General features: G+C 41.7%; 1 protein-coding gene across 1 annotated transcript; it reads right to left on the bottom strand.

Moving 5' to 3' along the window:
- Window positions 1-340: 340 nt before the first annotated feature.
- Zik1 (zinc finger protein interacting with K protein 1) lies at window positions 341-10,026 on the bottom strand. The gene is made up of 4 exons (XM_004866565.3): window positions 9,753-10,026; window positions 9,180-9,218; window positions 6,736-6,862; window positions 341-5,301 (listed from the first exon to the last, which is right to left on the bottom strand). The coding sequence occupies exons 2-4, from the start codon at window positions 9,192-9,194 to the stop codon at window positions 4,037-4,039; spliced, it is 1,407 nt and encodes a 468-aa protein (XP_004866622.3). The 5' UTR covers window positions 9,195-9,218; window positions 9,753-10,026; the 3' UTR covers window positions 341-4,036.
- Between the last annotated feature and the right edge of the window lie 5,130 nt (window positions 10,027-15,156).

The following is a 15,156-nucleotide window of genomic DNA, read 5'->3' as shown; positions in this document are numbered from 1 at the left end:
TTTTTTTTGGTACCGGGGATCGAACTGGGGACCTTGCACTTGTAAGGCAGGCAGCAGAAGCACTGAGCTAAATCCCTGGCCCCAATATGCCTGTAATCTTAACACTCAGGAGGTTGAGGCAGGAGGGTCACTGTGAGTTTGAGGCCAGCCTGGGCTACATAGTAAGTTCAACTACATAGTGAGACCATTTCTCAAAAAATAAATACAAATAAATAAATAAATCCCCATTTGATGTGGGATAATAAGGATTAACCAAACACAACTACTACAAGTCACACACACACTCCCACACATTTTGGGTGCAATTACTCGTCTTAAAGGTCATAGATTTCAGAGACAATTGAGGATATAGCACTGATATTTGTGCTTTGAACATTTTTAATAAAATTATAATGGTTATGAAAATTTTTGATATTGTGAAAACATTTTTTTTGTGAAAACACATTTTGAAGAGATGTGACAATGAATTACAAGATGTGGGGATTACAAATCAAAGAATCCAGTAATGTGTGTGAAGACCACTGAAGCAAGAGCAGCAACAAAATGACTGACAAAATGCAAGATGAGAAGTGTTCATAGCTCCTCCTCATAGTCCTTCCCATTTGTGCATATTTTTGGAAATATCCACTAGAAAAGGTAGAATATTATCCTTGTACCAATTTTATATTAAGAGGAATGGATTTAAAAGGCATGGGGTAACTTCTGGTTTTAAGCACATATATCAAAACAGAAATCATATTTTAGATATGTATACTTTATCATAAGGCAACTAGAGTTTATTAATGCTACCTTTAAATCAAAGCTAATACTCAAAAGTTGTCACTTCCTAATTTACTCTTTTATACATGTATGTCCTTGAAGTTACTTGTGACTACTGTGTCAATATGATGAGAATAAAATATGTGTACTACTATATGTCTCTTCCCAACTCCATGTTCAATGGCATTATTTTGGCAGCCTGAAACTGACTATGGTGGGAATATTTTACCAGTGTAACTGAGAAATACAAAAACCAGGGCTTGCTTGTTAATGGCTAGAATTAAGAAAAAGGTAGAGAATAAGTTAACACAGGCAATGCTTAAAATATACAGTATGATTGTTACACTGTGAACAGATTTTTTAAATTAAGAAAATAATTTTGGGGGCCCGGGATTTAGCTCAGTGGTTCCACCACCTGCCTCGCAAGTGTAAGGTCCCGAGTTCGATACCCAGTACCAAAACCAAAAACAAAATAAAAACAACAACAAAACTTTTGCAGTACTCAAAAAAGAAGAAATTTTTAAAATCCCAAAAAACCTTCCCATTTAGCAAAGAAGACCATAACTGCTATGGAATGAGTGAGGTTCCAATATATATTTTTCTTATGTCTATGTATCAATAAAAAAGAACATGATCAAAATCCATTTAAAAATAGCAAAGGGGGGGTGGGCCAAGGATTTAGCTCAGTGGTTTCACCGCCTGCTGGGCAAGCACAAGGACCCAAGTTCAATCCCCGGTACCAAAAAAAAAAAAAAAAAATAGCAAAGGGTACTAACAATTTTTTCCAAAGAGGATAAACAGGCAGTAAATAAACATGAAAATATGCTCAAAACCATGAAACATCAGATAATAACAATAAAATTACAGTGATATTTACCTACACAAACAGTTCAAATTAAACTAACCACACCAAGACTATAGAGAATCAGCCAGTCATGGTAGCATATGCCTGTAATCCCAGTACTCAGGAGGATCACTGTGAGCTTGAGGCCAGCCTGGGCTACATAATGAGTTCTAGAGCAGGCTAAACTACACAGGGGGATGAGAGGGAGAAGGAGAGAGAGGAAGCACAGAAACAGGAGTGCTGGTAGAAAGGTATGATCAAAAAGTACGGTGAGTGTTTAAAGTAAAAGACATTGTTATTGTCAGAAAGTGAGGCAAGTATTTTGAGGGGGATTAAGAGCAACGTGCCTTTTACTATAACAATTTAAACATCATATTATTTTTATCAGCCCTTGAATACTGTTCATAGGAATACCATCAATTTAGATAAGTTTGACAGTTACTTAAAAAATGAAACATTCATGTAAGACAAAGTATTAGCATAGGAGAAATAAAACTACATATATTTTGTTAATACTATAAAATAGGAAAAAACAAGCCAACTATCCATGAAGAACTGAATAGTGGCATATTCATAGAATTAAATACTACTCAGTAAAAAACAATGATGAACATAAGGAGTAGCAATGGATTTCAAAATAATCATGTAGTGTGAAAACTACAAGAGTAAACATGTTATGATTTCACACACAAACTACCCTCTTGTGAATGAAAACTACTAAACACTTGCAAACCTGGGAAGGCAGGGAGATATTTCAACAGGGCATGAGGAAAACCACAGATGTTTGTGCTAATTGTCATGATGGGTTCATGAGTTGTCAACTCAAATTACACACCATAGATTATACATGTCATTTGTACATCAATAAGTTTTATTTTAAAATGATTCAAAATGAAAAATCTAAATTCTTTTCTCAAAACCAGAAGGCATGGTAACCCAATGTTGAAAACAGTACCTCTGTTCTCATACATGGGGAAGGGCATCCCTACTTCAGTGTAGGAGAAATACTGGCAAACAATGAGCACTGTTGCAACAGAATAGTGGCTGGGTCTCAAGAGCTATACTTCCCAGGACTACAAGACCACCATGATCTCCATCCTCTTTCCCACTTCTACATCAATGGTTGTGGGGTAAATAACTCAAAAAGACAAGAACCCACACAATTTTTAATTTCTTGACAGTGACCTCAGTGACAGGACATACAATGATCTCTAGGTCATGTGAATACTCACTGGCTGTAACTGGAAGACTTGTGGATGCATTTTTACAAGAGGCACATTCCATCTGGTTTGCTTCAGGTTGATACGAGCAGTATTTCTGTAAGAATTATGGTTTATATCTGGCTGTGGTGATGTAAAAAAAAATGGGCTGGTTGACATCAGGAAATACAGCTTCCTGTACAACACTGTGAGGAGCTGCTTCTCTATGTGCTGAGCATAATTAAGACATCCTTTAGGAACAATAGAGCGAATTCATTCTATTCCAACTTGCCACAACAGCTGGCCTCTCCCAGTATGATTTTTAGTCTCACAGAAAAGTGTAGGTATCTAAGCCACAAATTAGGACAACAGAATCCTTGCATGTTCCCTAAGCTGTCTTGGACAGCAATGCAAACTTGAGCAAAACCAGAATGAAAACTACTTTGTGGTTATTCTGTCCCTATAGGAAGGCACAAAAGTTGACACCCATGAACACTATCCTTTCATATAAACAGAATATAAAGTCTGCTTTCCAGCTTCCCCACATGGTAAACTAAACCCTAACATTAAAGGTAGCCTTCACAGTAAGGCATTTATTTATTAGTGCATAAACCAGAGCAATGTGAGGCATGCAGTAACCAGTTGGTGAATGGAAGGCTGGAAAAATTAACCTTTCATGTGAGACTGATTAAAAAACTTTTCCAAAAAGCTAGGTCATTCCTAGAAGCCACTAGCAGAGGGCAGACTGAATTCTACTGGTAAAAATTGGGTTAGATGTACTTCAATCAGCCAGAAAAGGGAGCAAATTGTTCCTAAAGGACCAGGATGTTCAAGACTTCCTCCAAAAAATAAGCACACATTTGATTTTCCTTAGAATGCTGAGGTGACTTCTGCACTATAGAAGGTCACAGAAGATGGCTTTTTCCAGAGAAACTGAGCGATAAAACTATGGTAATAGCCATAGTCAGTTTACAATGTACATATCAGCCCCTGTAAACCTCTCCCATACTTAGAACTCATAGGGAATCTCACTGCTGTAGATGTTTGGAAATATGAGTCTTACACTCAAGCAAGTAGTTCACTTAACAATGGCACTCTTTTGACCTAATACTGAAAAAAGACATTTCCTACAGGTTGAAGGCCTTTCCCAAGTGTGGATGTGTAAGAGCTAAGTGCAACAGCTAAATGTTAGGTGCTGGGCTGAAGACTTCACATTATATCTATCATAAGGTCCCTACATGTTGTGACATTTTTGGTGGTGAATGAGGCTAGAGCACTGGCTAAAGGAATTCCCACATGTGTCACACTCATAAGGTCTTTCTCCAGTGTGGACTACCTGGTGTTGAATGAGGCCAGACTTTTGACTAAAAGATTTTCCACATTGCCTACATTCATAGGGCCTTGCTCCAGTATGAATTCTCCGATGCTGAATAAGAATGGAGCTTTGACTAAAGGATTTTCCACATTCACCACACTTATAGGGCCTTTCTCCAGTGTGAACTCTCTGGTGTTTAATAAGAGTAGCTTTTTGGCTAAAGGATTTCCCACACTGGCCACACTCATAAGGCTTTGCTCCAGTATGGATTCTTTGATGTTGGTTAAGAATGGCACTTTGACTAAAAGAATTGCCACATTCAGTACACTTGTAAGGTCTTTCTCCAGTGTGAACTCTTTGGTGTTTAATGAGGGTAGCTTTTTGGCTAAAGGATTTCCCACACTGGTCACACTCATAAGGCCTTGCTCCAGTATGAATTTTCTGGTGGTCAATGAGGCTAGAATTTTGTCTAAATAATTTTCCACATTCATTGCATTCATATGGTCTTTCTCCAGTGTGGATTCTCCGATGATCATTCAGGTGGGAGGTTTGGCTAAAGAATTTCCCACATTCACTGCACTCCCAAGGCTTTTCTCCCGTATGGATTCTTTGGTGTTGATCAAGTGAGTACTTTCCACGGAAGGCTTTCCCACATTTGCTGCACTCATAAAGCTTTTTTCCAGTGGAGGATCTTGAGTGGTGAACAACAGTGTGATTGTGGTTAGATTTCTCATATTCTCTTGACTTAAGACTTTTATGATTATGAATGTCCTTTCCACCTTTGATGACTGAGTTAGGCTTCTTACTGCTAGGAAAGGCCAGGGACTTGAGAAGGCTCAACATGGCTGGAAGGTCCTTCTCAACATCCCAACTGGGAAAGGGCTTTCCTGACATGTGCAATAGGTAGCATTTCAAATATGAGACACTGTCAATGACCCTATTTAAGGGTTTCTTTAAAGTACTGTGATGTTTTTTGTTGTGAAGTGTTATACATGTCCCATGCTTGGGTTCCTGTGCCAATGGATCAGCCAGGTGCAAAATGTCTTGCAGACCTGGGACACACTGTTCACAAAGGTAAGTCTTCTTTATGGATGGACCTGTCTTACAAGTCTGAGCCTGTGACACTCCTACAGAACCTATCTGCTCAGAAGGTGCCTCTTCATCCTGTGTTCCATGCCCACAACCTGAAAGCAGAGAATTACTGATAAAACATATGTTGATTATGTTTGAAGGAGAAAGCCCCACAACACATTTTCCAAAGAGTGATTCTATGATTTTATTGAGATTAAGGGACCTGAAGGGAGGTTGAAAAAGAGGTTGTATGGCAATAATGGATTCCTAAAATTCACAGAATTGGGGAGGCCTTACCAGATGAAGGACACAGGAAGAAACAGATCACAGGGTCTTCAACACAGTACTCCACTGATAGCCTTAAACTACTGTGACACCGCGTTCATACAGTTATCCTTCAGCAGCCTCAAAACTCCCAGAACTCATGACACAGTTTTCAGCAGGATCTTGCCTGCTAGTGACAAGCACATGCTATGTACAGGTTGGGTGTATTCAAGCCCAGGAAAATCCAATTGCATTTGACTAGCAAGTGTTCATGTTTATGCAAGGATATGTGCATGCTTCACTGGACAGTGTGAAGCTGTGCTAGAAAACATCACAGAAGGAGTACTGTAGAAGAACAAGTGATAAATGGAAATCAGAAAGGTGGGGGCTGGGGATTTAGCTCAGTGGTTTCACCACCTGCTGTGCTAGCGCAAGGACCCGAGTTTGATCCCCGGTACCAAAAAAACGGTGGAGAGCCATGCACTGGAAGTCAAAGATTAAATGATAATCCAGAAAAGTGTCACATGTGGTAAAGAAAATATAAAAACAAGGTTTGGCTGGGCACATTTGCACCAAAACACTGGGGTACACAGGATGGTTTCCTCTTATGATTTGAAAACTGCCCAGATGTCATGGCTTCCTCTATTTGCCATTCACCAGGCCCAGGCTGCCTCTGAAACCATACTCATTTTCTGAAAAAACTAGGCTTCTCTCCACATTCTAATCAGTGTCACTACATGGCACCAGCGCAAAGCAGGATCCAAAAGAACAAAAAGATAAAACAAGTAAGTGGTCGGTATGGATAAAAGCATCTCAGTATACAACAGATCACAGGAAAGAAAACATTATACTTAAAAAGCAAAAAAGGACAGTGTGATAAAAACATCATGTAAGAATGGACCAAGATAATGTCTGCAATCTTGCCAGAGGCAGCCAAAAGAGGTCAGCTAGGAGAAAGGGGGAACTTGTGATATAAGGTGCCATGATTCCAGATTCTCTGATTCCACAGCCAGGGACAAAGCAAGCAAGACAAGATGCATTTATCTGACTGGAAATACTTGATCCCACATCTGAGTATCTCTACAGGGGTGGGGCGGGTGTGTGGGGAGGCAGTTCAGGAAGTGCACTCCTCATGGTGTGCACACAACTCAGTGCTGCCACACATAGCACACATACTAAAGAAGTGGAGAAGTTAAGACACACCCAACCTCTAGCTCTGGAGAAGATGAAACTGCTTCTGAGGTAAATAAGGACAGAAACTAAAGTGAATGAGTAAACCTTACCTAGTGAGCTTGTAAGTGCAAAGTTCTGCAGCATTACATTGAAATACAGGAGCCTCTGAGCCTCATCAAGAAGTCTCCATTCTTCCCATGTGAAGTAAATGGCCACATCGTCAAAAGTCACACAACCCTGCCATGATGGGGAAAGGTCACTCCAAAATCCATTTCTCTGTGAGGATCCCAGATTCATTTATCTACACATCAATTCTCTGTGACTCTCCTGCCTACACTCCATGAGAGGAATATCATGACCGGCTACCACTGATGCCCCCTCTCGTAATTATCCCATGGTTACTGTATTCTACAATGCAGGTGGGCAGAAAGATACCATCTAAAATAAGGATTTGACGTGTAAGGCTGTATCCCCTCTTGTCAGACAATTCCTCAGGAGTCCTCCATATGGTGCCTCTGACACAAAACCAAATGTGAGATCACCCTCCCACCATTATGCTCTCAATGCCTGAGGCCTAGGTCCTTCTCTGTTCACATTTCTTCTCAATGTGCATATCACTCTTTGGACCACATGCTCAATCTCCCTTCTGCAGGAACCTCCAAATCCCTGCTCCATACTTTACTCATCTTATTGTCCTCCCTACCTACTTAGCATGTGGCATCCAGAGAGTAATTAGCAAATTCAAACAGGATCCAGTATTACCCTAGCCCTCTAATGGTCCTTGATGTCACAAGTAACTGAAGATTCTGCTCTGAAGGGCTTCCTGAATGACTCTGCTTTTTGCTTTAACTTCAGCTACCCAAAACCACCTGTGGATCTGACACTTTTTAGTCTACTTCTGGAGATCTTGATTTCTTCTCATCAGTCACAGCCTTCTCTTCCCTCTTAAATCTCATTCATTCTCAGTGGCTCTCTTCCCCAGATCCAGTGGAACACTTGTGCCCCTAAACTTACCCACCCAGTTGACTCAACCACCTAGGGTCACAACAAAATCCTGGTGAGTTTGCAGCATGGTGACTAACCACTACTCCTGGTGCATTAAGTCAGTAAGGGTTGCTGTAACAAAATACGAAACACTGGTGGCTTATCAACAACAGAAATTTCTTTCTCACAGATTTAGGGACTGTAAATCTGAGGTTAGAGTACTATTATGGACAAGTTCTGATGTGGGCCCTCTTCCAGCTGCAGACTCCTGACTTTCCGTTGCATCCTCACATAGTGGAAATAGCATATGCTAGTTCTCTGGCCTATTCTTACAAGGGCTCACTAATCCCACAAGGGTTCTATCCTCATGACCTCATTACCTCTCAAAGGTCCCACTTCTTAATACTAATGCACCAAGATTACAATTTCAAAATTTTGGGGGGAATAAAAACATTCAGTACTGGCCTCAGTGTCATCTTCTGTCTCTGTGACTGTTTTATGTCCCTTATTCCTCAGAATCCTTGGCCACTGGCCAGTTAATCCTCTATTTCCTACCTTTTCCATGGCCATTTCTTTCCACCTTGTTTGTGATGTTCACCACTTGTTCAAGTACAAGACCTAGACATAGCCTCACTTTCCCTCTCCTGGGCAACTAACACCATTGCCACCATGATGAATATAAATCTTCCCAAGTATAACACATAACTAGACCCTGTGCTCAACACTGACTACCAGTTTTTGGATGTCTCCATCTTAAACCACTTCAGAAATTCCAGACCCATACTGCCAGCCATCACTTGACAATGCCACAAAAAACACATTGAAAATTTTCTTAGAAGGCAGCTAAAAGCAAAATTGGCATCACCAATAAAAATTAACTTCACTATCAACTTTAAAATCCAGGCAATCAATCTTCCATCCCTCTAGATACTAAACCTAAAAGCCTTGGAGTAATGCTTTACTATTATGTTTCTGTCACTTAACCTCAAAATCTTAAATATCCAGCAGCCCTAATTTAAAAATGAATCCAAAATCCTAGAAATTCTTCCACTTCCATAACCACCATACTGACCCAGCCCTATCAACACTCACCTGGACTATTCTATCTTCTTCCCTAGTGTTTCTATTGTCTCCCTCACACCAACATGACTATCCATGCTACAGTAACACGGAAGTTGATGATCCTAGCAACAGATCAACCTGCCTCTTCTCTAACCTTCTCAGTGCTTCTATTACCTCCAAAATAAAGTTTCTGAGAATCAGTCCAAATCTGAATCTTGCCATGCTTTCAGTTCCAAGATAAAAGGAGACTTGGTGTCCCATAAACCAGTTCTGCCTCACCCTCAAGGATTACTTATGTCTGAAACAACCTTCTTTTATATTTCATCCCACTGTCTGCCACCAAGAGGAACTATTAATCCAAATAACCCCCAATTTAGAACCGGGATCCTAGGCTTGGGTTTTTTAAGGGTCCTCGGTGCAAAGAGTGGATAAGTGCCAAGGGATGATATCCACAAAATCCCCAGGGTGGGGTCAGGACCAGTGAGGGCCTGAGACATTCTCCACTCACCTGTTCGAGGTCCATGCGCACTTCTGCAGTCCTAGAAACCTGTAAGAAGAAGGAGCTCATGACCAAAAGATGATCACTGGAAGTCTCTGAAGCTCAAGGTTCCTTGTTCTGACGCGCAGGCCGGAGCAAGGTCACCTGTGGATGCTGATATTACATCTTAACCTCAGTGTTCCCGTCCTCGGGGCTATGACTAGCTGCGGTGCCTTAAACAAGGACTCAACCTTTTCGGCGAGGCGGAATTAACACCTGCCTTTCTAACAGTGAGCTTTTGCTGAAAATTTGAAAAGTTCAACTCAGACCATATAAATCTTATGTGTGCAACCATGGTTCCCGGTGCCATGAACACATCACCTTGTCACTGTAGATACGAATGTCACCGCTCGACCGCCCTCTGAGAATTTCCATACACCACGGCCTCTGCCGGTCTCACTTGCTACACCTCATCTCGCTAGGAATGGAGATCCAGCTACAAACTCCTACTGCACTGGACACAGCCATCTGCCTAGAGTCCTAAGCAGATCCGCTCTGCGGGACTTTAGGACTGGAGTGAAGTGAAAGCGGGTGGGCGCTCACCTGAGCCGCGCCCCTAGCCGTGACCGCAGCCCTCGGACTCGGTGGACCGCCTGTGCGGAGACAAATGGGCCGGGGCCACTCAGACCAGCCGCTGGCAGGGATTCGGGGAGGCAACACCTCCCAAGCGCCTTCCACTCCGGTCACCTCCCGCCAGACAAAGAGCTCTCGCCGTTCGGATGGCGGGGATGGACACAGACACCAGGAAAACGAGCACCACAGATACTGCCCGGAAGTCGCCCCGGCCGTCCTCCACCGGAACACGGAAGCGCCCCTACTTGGGAGGCTCATTGGCTCGGCGTCATTCCCGTGACATTCTGGGTAGCGTAGTTCCCACCGGCCGTGCAACGGCTGGTCGCCGAGGAGCCCCTTCACCAGAAACGCTGCTGTCGCCCGGAAGTGACGTCAAGCCTTCCGAGGGCGGGTTCCAGTCAGGTGTCTCCTAGGGTAGATTCTGTAGCTCTCGTTTGTGAGTGCCACTTGAGCTGTGGCTTTGAACTGCTCTGTTGTTTTCCTACCCGGCCCAGGACGGTGGCTCTTGAGGTCTCTAGGGAAGACCCGAGGGCGCTGCGTGACGGGATCAGGGGCGGGACAGGGGCAGCGTCGAGCCAGGTGCCCTGTGGCCTGAGCTAGTAGTGTTGGGTATTGTGCCACGCCAGCCAGGAAATCACCAAACGCCGGGACAAAGACAGAGTTACAACTAAAAGGAGTTTATTTACGCTCGTGGACTCCACTCTCTAGGAGAAGTGAAGCCCCGAAGCAGGGGACAGTACAGGTTTATAGGAAACTCAAAGAAGTTCAGGGAGAGGCCACTGTGTCCTTCAGCCAGCTGTGAAATATTTTTTCATCCCACCTATCTTGCCAAGATAGGGCCTTCTGTAGCTACAGGGTTCGGTGGTTACAGGGAGGCGCTGGGCACCATCTGTTCCCGGGGAGCGATAAAGCATGTTTACAGAAGCAGAGCAAGCGGCTATTTTGGGAATTCCTGCACTCTATAAGGGGAGGGGTGTGAGGGGAGTTCATTTCTTAGGTTCACTTTGGTCTCACGTTGGGGACTTGCCCTCTGGGGCCATGGGTGGATTCAGGCCACAGGGACTCACCTGGAGGACGCTGGGTGTCTTGATTTCCACGCTCCTCTAACATCTGTTCCCCCAGCCCTGGTACCTGACTTGTCCTCCCTCTCCTACTGTTTTCTTTCTTTTTTTTTTTCCAGTTAAACATTTAAAATTTATTAAACTTTTTGGTTAAAATAAATATATACAATCTTGTTTTACTAGAACTGTTTTTCCTTACGGACCGGGGTTAATTAATGCTAAACAACTCTGTTCCACATCTCAGACATAAATTGTGTCACCAAGATACAGTATAATTTATTTATTTATTTATGTTGTTGTTGTTATGGGGGATTGAACTCGGGTCCTTTGTGCTTGTGCAGTAGGCGGCAAAACCACTGAGCTAAATCCCCAGCCCAGTATAATTATTTTTAAATAAAATAAAGTTACTTTAGGTTGTCAAATTTCTAACTTAATGTGAACTAAAGTGGCATTCTGCTAACATTAATTCTGGGTAAGGCTGTCTTATCCTTTCATATCATTAGTAATCAAAATACACCTTAACTTCAGCAATGGCATGTGAGCCCCGGCTCTACATCCCCCTGGAGGACACTGATCAAGCTCATGGGTTAAATCCCATGGAAACAAGCTCCAGTCACGGAGTGCTGGTATACCTCTTTGTGTTGGGAAGTCTTGATTTTTTGATATTATAGATATTTTGAAATAAACCAAGGTACTGGAGGCATCACATAATTAAAACTTTAATTCTCCTGCCTTGAAATGCGATATGAAATTTCGCATGCACATAATTTTAGCAATATTTAAAAACTACATTTCCTTCCCAAAGTACTTTTTAAAAAAGATTTTAAAAGAAAGCATATAAGTTTACAATTGTAGTGAATTTGAGGCCTACATTAAGCCAAGTATTAATTTTATAGCAGCAATTTCATTACTCTTGTAATTTTTTTTCTCAGAGATGGACTCAGTTATGGCTTTTCCCAGACCTTACCTGGTGTAACAGATGGACTGTTTCTATAGAAACAAAAAAAAAAAGTTATGGCAGCTTGGAGATAGTTATATTTAGAATTTGAAGTACTACACACATTTCACCCTTCTGCCAAAGGACAAAAGTTTCTCAAATTATTCCAAAGAAGTTTGCATAATTTTATTATATGCAATTGAGACAAATAAAAAGATGATACTTATGTTTAGATTTAAGAACACTTTTCACTGTTGTTTATTGAGTGGTTATACCAGAAGTTGTGATGGTCGATGAAATTAGTGAGTAAACCTGCCTGGCTCTCCTTGGGTACCAAGGGTAGGTATGTCCACTTGGCTCAGAAAGGCCAGCAAGGAACATGGACAATGGCCATACCATGTCCAGGTGAAGGCCCTAGGATGGCAGGGAAAGATAGAGCTGGAGACAGAAACATATTTGACAACACCTTTTCTCTTAGAGGTTAGTTTTTTGGTCTATAAACTGGACAGAAAGGCTCAGACTTAAATAAATACATTTCTTTTGAGTAATGGCTTTTATTGAGCAGTGTCTACCAGTTCTGCTTCAAGTGGGTTTTCCCCTTGTAGCAGCAAGCATCTCTCCTTGGGCTAAAGGCAGAGCAATGCCAGGATTCCAGCCAAGGTCACTTCTTTTCTCTGTTGTGAAGGGAGGTAGGAAGTGCATCTCTGTTCTTAATGGAGAGGACAGTGCCTTTTCTTTGACAGTAAAACAACCAGCTTAACTATGCGAGACAAGACTTGGTCCTCCAGTTAGCTTCTTTGGTTGATTTTGTCCTGGAATATATACAAATCCTAGCAAAACAATTTCCTGGGAAGGTTATCAGGAGTGGACCTCACTGTAGCTCTTTTCTCAAAACAAAATCTCAAAACTTTACAATTTTACACACTTGAGCCTGTAATAGTGGGGTCTGGCCAATTCCTGATACTTCCTCCCAGCATATTTCCTATTGTCTTAGGGAAAAGTAATTTACTTCTTTTCTATGGCACTAATCTCTTCAGATACCACATTCTCTTTGTATAAACTTTAAGTTTGCTTCCTTTCTGGCCAAACTAAAATTTTCACATCTGTCTGCTCTATTTTTGCTTTCAATTTTTACTGCAAATCTGGCTAAAAGTGATGCAGTACTCATGCCACAGCTTGAGTGTTGGGCTGCACTGATATTTGCTACACCAAAGTAATATTTCTGCCACTCTAAATTTAGCTGCAGTCTTAGGACATGGACAAAATGTAGACAATTCTTTGCCAACATGTTAACACAAATAGTCTCTAGTCTAATTTTCTATAGATTCATCATTCTCATCCAAAACTTTATATTCTAGTCTTATAAAACCCCACCAGAGGGCCGGGGATTTAGCTTAGTGGTGCCACCACCTGCCTCACAACCACAAGGTCCTTTGATCCCCAGTACTCCCCCCCCGCAAAAAAAAGCCTACCAGAATTGCTGTTCGAGCTCTCCTTACATCATTCTAGGATTACTCTAGTCCAGTTCTCCAAACCTTTTAAAACTCCTGCAAAATAGTTCCAAAACCTTCTGAGCCTCATAGTACATTCACAAAAATGCCCTAGTCTCAGTACCAATTTTCTACATTAGTCATCTTTCCAAGGCTGGGACAAAATACCTAACATCACAAATTAATGAAAGGTTTGTTTTGGCTCAAAGTTTCAGAGGCTTCAGTCTATGGTTGGCTGGCTCCAGAGCACAAACATCACGGTGGAAAGGCATGGTGGAGGAAAGCTGCTCACATCATGGCAGCTAGGAAGCAGAGAGCCAGCAAGAAAGTAGCCAGGGGTCAGACATAGTTCCCAAAGTCATGCCCACAGGACTCACACAGACATAAGAACATGTTCTTTACTAATCTCCTAGGCATCTCTTCAGCCAATCAAGTTGACAATTAAGATTAACCATCGCAGAAAGAATTGTTAAGCTTCCTGTAGAAAATAGTTAAATGACCACAACCAAATTTAAAGTGTTTTGCAAGTAGGCAAAACTGACAAACTTGGGGTCTCTGCAAATGAACACAAAAGTTCTGAATGCTGGAAAATACGAAAACAAAAGAGGTGTCTACCAGCTGGAATGATAGTTATCCAAAGGGACAAAAGTGAAGAGTAATATGGCAATAAAGTGCTCACAGGATAAAGATGGTGTACATTCTCCTGGCCTCATTAGAAAGTGTGACAGTGTGATTTCTATGAAAACAATGTAAAATAATAAATTCTATCAATATGTTAGGTGAGACTTCCTCACGAGAACCATTTCTTTTTCAAGAAATACACTCATGTTTCAGTATTGAATGATTCTGCATGCAGTTGTTTTCAAACTGAAAAGAAACTTGATCATATTACTAAACAGCATCTACTGAGTCATTATCCTTCTTGCATGGTTATTTCAATAACACATTGGGATGTTTAATTTAGGTTGTATTAGTTTTCCCTTACTATAATGAATATACCTGAGATAATCATATTGAAAAAACCACTTAGGCTCACACTTTCAGAGTAGGCAGTCCATGACTGGTTGGCCCTGCTGCTTTGGACCTTTGGTAAGGCATTATATTACAGCAGGGAGTGTGTGGTACTCATCTCATGGAAGCAATAAAAGTCAAGGTCCAGATATAACCTTCAATAAGATAATGGCTTAACTTCCTGAGGACTTACCAACACTGTCCATTAAATATTCTCCTAGTAGTACTATGAGCTGGGGACAAAGCCTTTTAACACACAGGCTTTTGGAAAAGAGGAGATGCCATTTTTAAGTCAAGGTGTCTATGACCAAGGCTTGTGATGATCTCCCCCAATGTGTCCTCCTGTAGTTGCATCAAACATCCTATAGGAACTTCGCATTGTGCCAAGGTGTGTACCTGGTCCCATGTTCTAACATGCATCATTTCATTACTGCATCTGCAGGATGATGAGGTTGTTCTCTCCAAACCAGCATGTGCCTACATTGTAATGCTTACTGCATGCATACCATGTGATTGTGTTATTTCATGGAAACAAACAAAAACACAGCCAGTCACCAAATTTGTGGGAGCACTTTTACAAGTCACAGTCCACTTCTTTTGCTGCAGGGTCCTCCACTTCCTATTTGATTAATCACACTATTTCTGTACCAGTTATAGCTCATCCTTGGCTCTCATATGCTTGAGTGAAACCCTCTATGGAATTCCTATAAACAAAAAGGCACATGTCTTCCTTGTAGAATGGGGAAAGCTTCCTCTCAACAGTATGGGAAATTATGTGGCAGTTGGTGAGAATTGGACAAATTGATATTCTTAGAACCACTACAGTAACAACTGACTCCATAGTGACATATTCCCCCTCCAATGAGGCATTGATC

Source organism: Heterocephalus glaber, unplaced genomic scaffold (genome assembly GCF_053883595.1).
Source record: "Heterocephalus glaber isolate CG9 unplaced genomic scaffold, H.glaber_assembly_v1.0 deba00001745, whole genome shotgun sequence".
NCBI classification, from domain to species: Eukaryota; Metazoa; Chordata; class Mammalia; order Rodentia; family Bathyergidae; genus Heterocephalus; species Heterocephalus glaber.
This window is presented reverse-complemented; position numbering and strand designations above follow the sequence as displayed.